The sequence below is a fragment of the Cucurbita pepo genome, chromosome LG07 (genome assembly GCF_002806865.2).
Source record: "Cucurbita pepo subsp. pepo cultivar mu-cu-16 chromosome LG07, ASM280686v2, whole genome shotgun sequence".
Taxonomy (NCBI): Eukaryota; Viridiplantae; Streptophyta; class Magnoliopsida; order Cucurbitales; family Cucurbitaceae; genus Cucurbita; species Cucurbita pepo.
Genome location: NC_036644.1, coordinates 7,899,149 through 7,909,088, shown reverse-complemented (window position 1 = coordinate 7,909,088; position 9,940 = coordinate 7,899,149). Strand labels below are relative to the sequence as shown.

Genomic DNA, 9,940 nt, shown 5'->3' with positions numbered 1-9,940 from the left:
ATTGGACTGATTGAACAAAACACCATACTAAAACAAATTGAAAAAATTAGAAAAAAGACACGAAAAACGCAATTCTAAAGTTAAAAACAGACAACAATTGCAACTAATTTGTTAGCGATTCTAAAGTTAAAAACAGACAACAATCGCAACTAATTTGTTAACTTACTTTTCTACCACTGGAATTTTAAAGGTAGGTATATATCTTAACTAGTTGAACTAAGACCAGACTTGATATGAAACCCGATTTCTATGTTTAGCCCTCGGACAAGAGGGCGGAGGGAGTTCACCTGCGGCAGCACTGCAATATTTTAAAATGTGGTTTCTAGTAACATTCAACAAAGGATAAACCTGCAGAGCATATTATACAGAAATCAGAACCTTAATGCTACATAGAATTAAAGAGTATAACAAGCTGCTCACTTGTGCAACAGAATTTACTCACAGATCATTGAAACTGTTGGATGAAAAATCATCTACTTGAGAGGTGCCAGTCCAAGAGAAGCACGTATCCTATTCCATTCAGCAATCTCCGGATCCTCCTCACCTGCACCACCTTCTTTCTTCTCCTTCTTTTCTTTCTTCCTCTTTGGCTCGTCTCTATCCTCGGCCCCATCCCTTCGTCTCGGGCTGGCACTGCTACGGGCATTTCTCTTGCGGTATTCCCCATCCTCCCGATCCTTACTCCTACTTCGGCTCCTTGAATGGCTCCTCCTCCTACCATGATGATCTCTGTCTCGCCTCTCCCGCTCCCTGCCTTCCCTTTCCCTGTCTCGATCTCTGCTATATTCCTTATCATCCCTTAGGCGATAGCGATCCCTATCTCTGTCCCTATCCCTACCCCTATCCCTGTCCCTATCTCGATCTCTGTCCCTGTCTCTTTCCCTTCCACGTCCCCAATCTCTATCATAGTCTCTGTCGTAATCCCGGTCTCTATCATAATCTCGGTCCCTGTGATTACATACAAGAAGACAGGGTGTCAAGAGATCAAAATTGTTCCTCGCTCAATGGAACGATGCAGTAAAGACATCCCAGAAGTGCAACCAAATAGCGCATCATAGACAAGGATTTCATGATCAAAAGATGGAGAATAAAATATCCTATGCTAGCTGCACAAACAGGTAATTTCACTGTAAAAGCAGAATTGGTAGAACCTTTGGGAAGAAGAAGATCAAATATAAACTTGACGGTGCCCGAAAAACGAATCATAAAAAAGCTAAAAGTAAAAACAAAAACAAAACATAAGATAGTTCTCAGTTGTGGTCACCAGGATAACCATTGAAAGCCATACAAAAATAAAATTGAAAAAATGAGATCACTTTGACAAGAATTTGTACGATCCATCATACTTCTCAGCTGCACACTGTCAGTACAGAGAAACCTGGCAGGATCTTGAGAATTTACTGTAGGAAGCCAGCAAGCAACCAATGGCTTGAAATGCCATGGTTGTGACAGAAAACATGTGAACGTTTAATTTGATCAGTATGGATAGCAATCCAAAAATAAAAAATTTCAACTGCTTCCAACTATGTAATTAAAAAGCTGGGTTTTTTTTTCAGTGTGCATCAAAATCAGTTTAGATAGAGCCAGATCAAGACAGGGTTCATTTGATTTAATTAACCTACCATGTCAAGAACAAACAAAGAATTATCTTTATTTTCACATAAGTTGTATGGTAAAAAAACCAAAATCAACTTAGCATTCAGTTTGACCTACACAAGGTGGTCAAAAGGGCAAAAGATCTTTCTTTCTTCCGGTCAAATACTCAATTTTTAAATATTTAGAATTCAAAACTAAACTCAATCCCAAGATGGACAATGAAATGGATTTTCCAGACCAAGCAAATAACTTCATGCCGTGCCACAAATTCCATTCCTTTTTTCTTTTTTTACGAAATATGTTCTTATTGAGAAAAACGAAAAAAAATACAAGAGCATACCAAAAAAATGTCCAACAAAAAAGAGAGTTCAACCCTAACTACAGACAAGGACTTATAGAGTGACGGCTAATAAGCTAAGTTAGTATACTAAGATGGAGGAAGCTCAGATGCTAAGTCTCAACTAAAGGAAGAGTTTTTGTGTGAACAGGATTCGTTCCCAAACCCCTTGTTTTGTATACCGACCTTGACTTTTCTTTCTAGCCCCTCTATGCTTACCAACGCCTACATTCCAACCTTCTATTCATCTCCAATCTTTGTTTGATCTAATTTTTAAATGGTCACCAACGCCAACTCTACTAAGAGAATTGAATTATCAACAAAAGGCTTCAAATAAAATACAAATTGTGAGTTTAAAATTGTTGATTCTGGTCTTGAACATTATTGTTCACATTCAATGAAAAATTATGTAATTTACGAAATGAAGATAGCTAATAGACTGGAATTTCAATTAATGGTGCACTCCACAATAGAAAATATTAAAAAATTCATCAATAAGAGGCGAGGGACGAAGAAGAAACCAAAAAACTGAAGACAGGGGATTGGACCTGTGTCTGTGGCTATCACGCCTTCTGTCTTTATTTCTCTCCCGCGCAGGACTTCTCCCTCGATAATAATTCTGTAGATGCCAGGTATCAAAAAAGTTACTAAGGATCTCTTATCAAAAAAAAAAAGTTACTAAGGATAAGAAAATGCAAACTAGGTGCACATTTTCGTACAGCAGATAATGGCGTTTATACCTTCTCATGAATCTCATCTTCTAATGCGTCATTAATTGGCTCAACGTCCTCTTTTTCTTCCTCCTCCTCAAAGTCATCTTCTAAAGCACTTTTCCTTGCGGGCAGTGAACCAGTAGATTCAAGGTTCCATCTGCAATTTCAAAGTGTACCATACTTCCGTTACTTCAAGAAGAAGCACAGCATTAAAAATTGAACACTAGAGACATATAAAGGGAGAGAGAAAACAGAACAGAAACATTTAGAACTTGTGACCATGTATTTCTGTTTGTCAAACAATGAATATTGCATTTTCTCCTAAGGCTCTGATTTTAATAAGACATCATCAACTTTCACTTACAAAATAACTTGACTGGAAAATAGCCACGTGAGTACCAGTACCATACCTTTTCTTGACACGTGGAAGAGCAATGTCACACGAATAATCTTTAGTAAGAAGTTCATCAATGACTTCATCCACGTGAGTTAAAGAAAAACCTGATAAAAATAAGATCAAGTTCATAAAGTTTTTCTTAGAGAGGCGATCAAGTTCAAAATGACCAATTAGATAAAATTCAACACGAGGCCCAGCATTTACATCCATCAGCTAATTGTCTCCTCAATTTCCGATAGTCATTGTACAGAGGCTCCAGGTAGCGATACACATCAACATCAGTCCCAGTGAGACGCAAGTAAAAGGCACCAAGGACCCGAACGTATCTATGTCCAAAGCAAGAAAAAAAAAGTATAAAAGCAATCGTTGCAAACTATTCATTTTCAAAACCACACAGTATAAAAGCAATCGTTGCAAACTAAGGCGAGTTAATAACAACTTTAAGAACCATAGTACAACAAGAAATACAGAACCCATTTCCAAATAGCTTCAGTTAGCTCAACCAACCATGTCCTATTAGTTCATCCATTTCTTATGCTTATCAAATCACAATTACCAAAGATAATGCCCAAACAACAAGTTCTTAGATCATTCACTATCCTTAATTTCCGATTCACTGATCAACCGCAGAAGCTTCCAAACCTACAAGTAATTATTTTCACAAGCTTCGCAGTAATTTCCCAAAATCACGGCTTCTTTCAACTCCATAAAACAAACAATTGAAATATTCCCTCCAATTCACTCTACTCCTCAACGCTTCTAGTTAACCAAAAGGAAGAGGTTCTGCTAAATGAAAACTAAAATGACAATAACAATTACTTGTAGTCTTCGTTCTTGATGAACTCGATAACGATTTCCTTCTCCGGCTGAATCTGGAGCATCTTCATAACGAGACACATGAACGGCGTAGGCTTGCGGTTGCCACCATGTGTACCGCCGAGGTGGTCAAGCTCCATGGCCTTGTCAACCAATGTCTCCGCCGTCAAACCAAAACACTGCTCCTTCCAGTAAGTGTTCTGGTAGATCTTCGAGCGAAGAATTTTCTCCACCAGGTTCTGCGGGTTCGTTCCCCTTATACTTTTCGCAGCTGGATCCGTACGATTAGCCATAACCACTAGCTATAAATCGGCGAAATCAGTATTGTTGCAGGTAAATCGACGGAGAAGATTGATCGAAACCCTAATTCAGACGCCGGACGGCGAGAGGATGGCACAATGAGTCTTGCGACTCACGAATTAGATGGAAAATGCTCTAGTTGTATTTATATACATCCACTTCTTACTAACGGTAACAATAAAAATAAATAAATAAATAATGGCATTAATAAAATTTTAAAATTGGAAGGGTATTTTTGGAATATATTTTAAATTTTTTAAGGGTATTATTGTAATTTTATAAAGTTTATGAGTATTTTTTAAATAAAATAAAAAGTTCACGAATAATTTTACGAACTTAACTCATTTAATTATATTTCATATAATATTAATTTTTATTTTAGGTAAATTTCGTTCTTATAACGATTGAAATAACTCTTTAAATGTCGGATTACAGTAAAAAAAAATTAAATAATTAAAAAAATTGGTTGGACATTAAACTTATTATGGGAGTTGGTAGGTGAATTAGACGCTGGTCGACTATGCACTGCTCGGGGTTGTCGAAGAACATACCTTATTCGAGGATGACGATGGTGTAAATATATTTCCGACGCTGTGGTAAAGAACTCGTAATTTTCTTCTTCTAAAATTATATTATATAATATAAATTTATCGTTAATTAATTTGAAAATTAAATTAAAATTACACTTAAACTAAAATAATTAAGAGAGCCATTTATTTTTATCTCGTGAGGGTAATTATTTTAGTTTGTGTTCATGTATATAAAATAAATAAATAAGAAAGAAAAAATATATTTAGCCATTTACGAAAATACCCCCAAAGTCCAGAAATATAGTTCCTCAGCCCAAGCCCAAATATCCAAATTAGGCCCATTTCACCACGGCCCAAAACACGTCCACAAAGCTCACGCCGACGGAGCTCAGAGTCTCCGCGGGAACCATCGGTTTCCGATTTTCTCCAAATTCCAAAACGTAACCTCGCCGGCAACTGATCTCCGGCCGCGTGACTTCCCTCCGGCCGCCGCATTCCCTCCCCTTCGTCCCGATCTCCGGTCACCTGTATGGAATTTGCCTTTCGTTTGTGTTTCTTTTTCCCGGCAATGAGTTTTTGTTCTTGAACAATTTCCGAGAGATCCTTCGACTCCCGAGTTTGAAGAGGATTGGAATTCTTTGCAACGAGAATTCAAGCTCTTTCTTACCTCTCCATGGCGTCGAGGAATCGGACTTTGGTTTTTAGGAAATACAGGGACGCGTTAAGGAGTGTGAGGGCTCCTACCAGCTCTTCGCCTGCTTGTCCGTCGCCATCGACTAGTTCTGGCGCTGGTGGACCGGTAATTGAATTGGTTAGCTCGTCGTTGTTGCATCCGAATCGGTCGTACGCTCCCTTAAGTACCGAGGATCCGGGTAATTCAAGGTCTATCTCTGTCTATAATATGTTTGTGACTGTATGCTGATTATGTAGTTTATGTGGATTTGATCCAAATCTCTTTTTCGGCGTAATCTTACGAATTTAATGTTAGAAACTGAAAATCGGTCTGTGATCATTTTCTTGGAGAGATTGTTTGGTAAGATCTCCTCGAAATGTAAATAGAAACAATTATATATAGAGTTACAATTCAAATGTGTCAAGATGTAAACAGAAGTGTTAAATTTCAAGCACTGAATAGACATAAGCAGAGAATCAAACCAGAAATTCTTCAAATTGTTATGAATTCCTTCTTTACTTGAAGGTTCTCATCGAAATAGTGGAGAGTTGGACAAGAAACAGTGGTACAATCTACAAAACAAATTTGATATGTTGCTGCAACGAAAGAGTGTATGTGCACATTTCATTCTGTTTATCCAACTGACCTGCTTCTTTCGGATATCGCTATGTCATATCGTGTCAAATCAGCTAAGGTTTATCCAAATAGCGTTATTTAGTTAACAGTGTCAGAGGGTATGCAATAGAGTCACAATTCGAATAATGAGAAGTGTTAAACAACCACGAACATCAAAGTTTGGAAACTAAACTCGACATTTTTCCCTTTTTCCTTAGTTCCATTCATATCATAATGTTATTGGCTTATGAGTTATTTCTTCGTTTGTTGCTACAGTAAGGGCGCTCTCACTGTGGGTCTACCTCCGTCTTGGGTCGATGTATCCGAAGAGATAGCTGCAAATGTGCAGCGTGCACGAGTGAAGATGGTGGAGTTAGCTAAAGCTCATGGAAAGGCTTTAATGCCTTCATTTGGAGATGGTAAAGAAGATCAACAGCTAATCGAGTCTCTAACGCAAGACATAACTAATTTAATCAAGAAATCAGAGAAGGGACTCAGGAGATTCTCTGTGGCTGGACCTTCGGAAGATTCCAATATCAGAAAAAACGTTCAGGTATAACTTGAAGATGCAAATGGATAATATCTGGAAATATATATTATTGATTGAGTCACTTTTCTTACGTAGAGCTACTGTTTCGTATTTCTTGTTGTCGCGAGCTTTCGATCATGCCGAACTTCGTATAAGATCCCTTTCTTAAAATCGAAGTTATGTGTTTGTCGAAGTTATGGCTTTGTTTCTTCTCATCTCTCAATGGTTTCTTTCTCTTTTTGGAATGGAATATTTACGGAATTCCCATGAATAGGATCAAACCTTATTCCATGGTATTTATATGAGATTCCTCTTTCTTATTCTTAAGCAAGTCCTCGAGAGGGCTTGGCTTATTTGATCCATAATTTATGTTTCGTCTTTGATTCCTTTTCATTTGTTTCGAGAAATATATCGATCAATTCCGATTCTTTCCTTTATTATTGATTCTTTTCTGATCGAAATGTATGGATCCAGGGCCTCTGTGTTTGTGTTTATATAGATCCTGTTCATGGATTAATGAAAATGTGCATATTTCTTATGACTTGCCCTTGGCCACACCCCTTTACCAATGCCTTTTAAGCCTTCAATTCCACTACTTAAGGCATGAACACCTCCGTTTTTGCTCAGCTTGCATTATCTTTATCAGCCAATTCCATTTTAGGTCCAATTCCAATTTTTGGTTTTTTGGTTTAGGCAATTCATACTTGCTTTTCGGCATCTAGCTCGTGAAATGTATTTGACCCTTCATTTTACTAATTTTTTTGGCTGGAAATTTAGATGAGTTTTCTCCTCGTTAACGGTCTACGTAACAGTCCAAGTCTATCGCTAGTAAATACAAGTATTATCTTTTTTGGGCTTTCCCTTCCAGACTTCCCTCAAGGTTTTAAAACGCGTCTTCTAGGGAGAGGTTTCCACACACTTGTAAGGAATGCTTTCTTCCCCACTCCAACCGACGTAGGAACTCATAGTCTTAGTAGTGTAATAGTTTATTCCAAGCCTTTTGTTCTAGCTGATCTTAAGCGTACAACGGGATAATGGGCAGACGGGGAAGATGATATATATATATATATAACATGTTTTGACGTGCATTTCTCTAAATACTATTTTTACCATTTCATTTCCCCCTCCCAAACTTTATCTTATATGTTTCTATGGTACAGCGATCCCTTGCCACTGACCTTCAGAACCTTTCCATGGAGCTTCGGAAGAAACAATCAACTTATTTGAAGCGCCTACGACAGCAAAAAGAGGTCTAGAAAGAATATTCCATTTAGCATTTTAACTCCAAATTTCCATCATCATAGTTACTTTGCCTCTAATGAATTATGTTCTTATGTACTTCTTCATGTTCATATGACACTCAACTTCCAAATACATGAACTCCACTTCCATTTTTTTGTTAATTACTAGGAAGTTCAAGATGGGATTGACATAGAGATGAATCAAAATGGAAATAGATCAAGAATGGAGGACGATGATTTAGAAGACATGGTAGCACCCTTCATCTGCTTCATCTTTTTATTCTCACAAGTTCGAATTCCTTGAGACCTTACTATCTTTTGTATAAATCGTGTGTAGGAATTCAATGAGCATCAGATGGCTAAGGTGCGAAAAAATGAAGCATTCACTGCCGAAAGAGAGAAGGAGATCCAACAAGTGAGTAGAGAAACACTCCCCTAAAATCTCCTCTTCTGTATACGTCTTTATTGTTTATTCAGCCAATTCACTTCAATCCAGGTTGTAGAATCCGTGAATGAGCTTGCTCAGATCATGAAGGATCTATCAGTTCTTGTCATAGACCAGGTGATTAGAGAAAATTCCCATCCCACATCCTAAAAGTTATTTCCTATATCAACTCCTACTAATTGAACATACATACGTATATTTTCGACAGGGCACTATTATCGATAGGATAGATTATAATATTCAAAATGTTGCAACGACAGTTGATGAGGGCCTTAAGCAACTCGAGAAGGTCAGTCTGAGTCCATAATCTCTTTCAATTTCAAAGAATTCTCTCGAGAATCTTTCTGATTCCCTTTCATGCTCTTCATTTCATTTTACATTTACGTCGTCATGGTATAGTTTGAGTCCATAATTTCTTTCAATTTCAAAGAATTCTCTCGAGAATCTTTCTGATTCCCTTTCATGCTCTTCATTTCATTTTACATTTACGTCGTCGTGGTATAGTCTAAGTCCATAATCTCTTTCAATTTCAAAGAATTCTTGGGCGAATCTTTTTTATTCTCTTTCATGCTCATCATTTCATTTTGTATTTACATCGTCATGGTACAGTCTGAGTCCATAATCTCTTTCAATTTCAAAGAATTCTCGGGAGAATCTTTATGATCTCCTTTCATGCTCATCATTTCATTTTGTATTTACATTGTCGTGGTACAATCTGAATCCATAATCTCTTATTTCAAAGAATTCTCGGGAGAATCTTTTTGATTTCCCGTTCATGCTCATCATTTCATTTTGTATTTACGTCGTCGTGGTGTACAGGCGGAGAGAACACAGAAAAAAGGCGGGATGGTAATGTGCGCAAGCGTTCTCATTATCATGTGCTTTGTCATGTTGGTCCTCTTGATCCTTAAAACCATACTATTTTGATCCTCATGAATACAGTTTCAGATTATGCATAGTTACAAAGTTACCAACACTGTTCCTCAGAGATCCTTAAAAGAAAAATTAGTGTCGTTTCCAGGCCGATCAGAGAAATTCTTGAGCAGACAGATAGATTCTCTCATTCAGTACGTAAATCTTGTTCCCTCCTGTTCGGGTTCTCCAGCCCGGAAAGGGGAAGGATTTAGCTGCTTCTCCTTTCGAGTCACAGAGTTCTTGACAGGATATTTTGTATAGGGATTGATTGAGCTCTGGAAACTTCCTCTACTGATAATTTCTTTTATTTTCATTAGAGCTTTTTCATAGAAGTTGATTCTTGGCTGGAGAGCATTCTTTTCTCTTTTATGTATGATGTTTGTATTCTGTACTTTTGTGTTTCAGTGCAATAAAATTGTGATATAAAGCCCTCTTAACATTTATTATGTGTACATCTAGCTTGGCTTTGACTGAAATTCAAAACTCACACTTTTTATTAAGTGCGAAATAGTTGGCAGATTTCACTAACCACATAAGGATAAGGTTGTAGAAATTTTAACGTTACAACCGGTAATGAGGACAAACAATTCTTAATTGTTAGTACCAAAAATAAAGCAGGATTCATTAGCCCGGACTACAATAAGAGCTTGGTGTCATTATGTTAATAAAAAGTTGAGGACTTGAGAACGGAACAAAAGACGGAGAGACTTAACCGTCTTCTGACAAGGGATGCCGCTATGTTGAATAGACAATTATCTCACTTGCAAACATATCTGGGCGGACATTTATACCTCTTCTCGATCTTTTCGTATCGTAATGGTTGAATGTTCAAA

The 9,940-nt window shown here is 37.4% G+C and overlaps 2 protein-coding genes across 2 annotated transcripts; one reads left to right on the top strand and one right to left on the bottom strand.

Annotated features, from left to right (window-relative positions):
- Positions 1-11: 11 nt before the first annotated feature.
- On the bottom strand, positions 12-4,283 carry LOC111798580 (pre-mRNA-splicing factor 38-like). The gene is made up of 7 exons (XM_023681820.1): positions 3,863-4,283; positions 3,248-3,369; positions 3,057-3,147; positions 2,674-2,803; positions 2,482-2,552; positions 443-948; positions 12-348 (listed from the first exon to the last, which is right to left on the bottom strand). The coding sequence occupies exons 1-6, from the start codon at positions 4,150-4,152 to the stop codon at positions 474-476; spliced, it is 1,179 nt and encodes a 392-aa protein (XP_023537588.1). The 5' UTR covers positions 4,153-4,283; the 3' UTR covers positions 12-348; positions 443-473.
- An 808-nt stretch (positions 4,284-5,091) lies between these two features.
- Positions 5,092-9,550, top strand: LOC111798581 (syntaxin-41-like). Its single transcript, XM_023681822.1, has 8 exons — positions 5,092-5,571; positions 6,254-6,530; positions 7,667-7,756; positions 7,917-7,997; positions 8,085-8,162; positions 8,244-8,309; positions 8,401-8,481; positions 9,012-9,550. Exons 1-8 carry the CDS (start codon positions 5,363-5,365, stop codon positions 9,117-9,119), a joined length of 990 nt encoding a protein of 329 aa, XP_023537590.1. The 5' UTR covers positions 5,092-5,362; the 3' UTR covers positions 9,120-9,550.
- The last annotated feature ends 390 nt before the right edge of the window (positions 9,551-9,940 follow it).

Coding starts and splice junctions, on each gene's coding strand:
- LOC111798580 (XM_023681820.1), bottom strand. CDS start 4,152: ATGGCTAATCGTACGGATCCAGCTGCGAAAAGTATAAGGGGAACGAAC. Junction 3,370..3,862: donor ATCAAGAACGAAGACTACAA/GTAATTGTTATT, acceptor CTTTGGACATAG/ATACGTTCGGGTCCTTGGTG. Junction 2,553..2,673: donor AAGATGAGATTCATGAGAAG/GTATAAACGCCA, acceptor TGGCATCTACAG/AATTATTATCGAGGGAGAAG.
- LOC111798581 (XM_023681822.1), top strand. CDS start 5,363: ATGGCGTCGAGGAATCGGACTTTGGTTTTTAGGAAATACAGGGACGCG. Junction 7,757..7,916: donor GCCTACGACAGCAAAAAGAG/GTCTAGAAAGAA, acceptor GTTAATTACTAG/GAAGTTCAAGATGGGATTGA. Junction 8,482..9,011: donor GCCTTAAGCAACTCGAGAAG/GTCAGTCTGAGT, acceptor CGTGGTGTACAG/GCGGAGAGAACACAGAAAAA.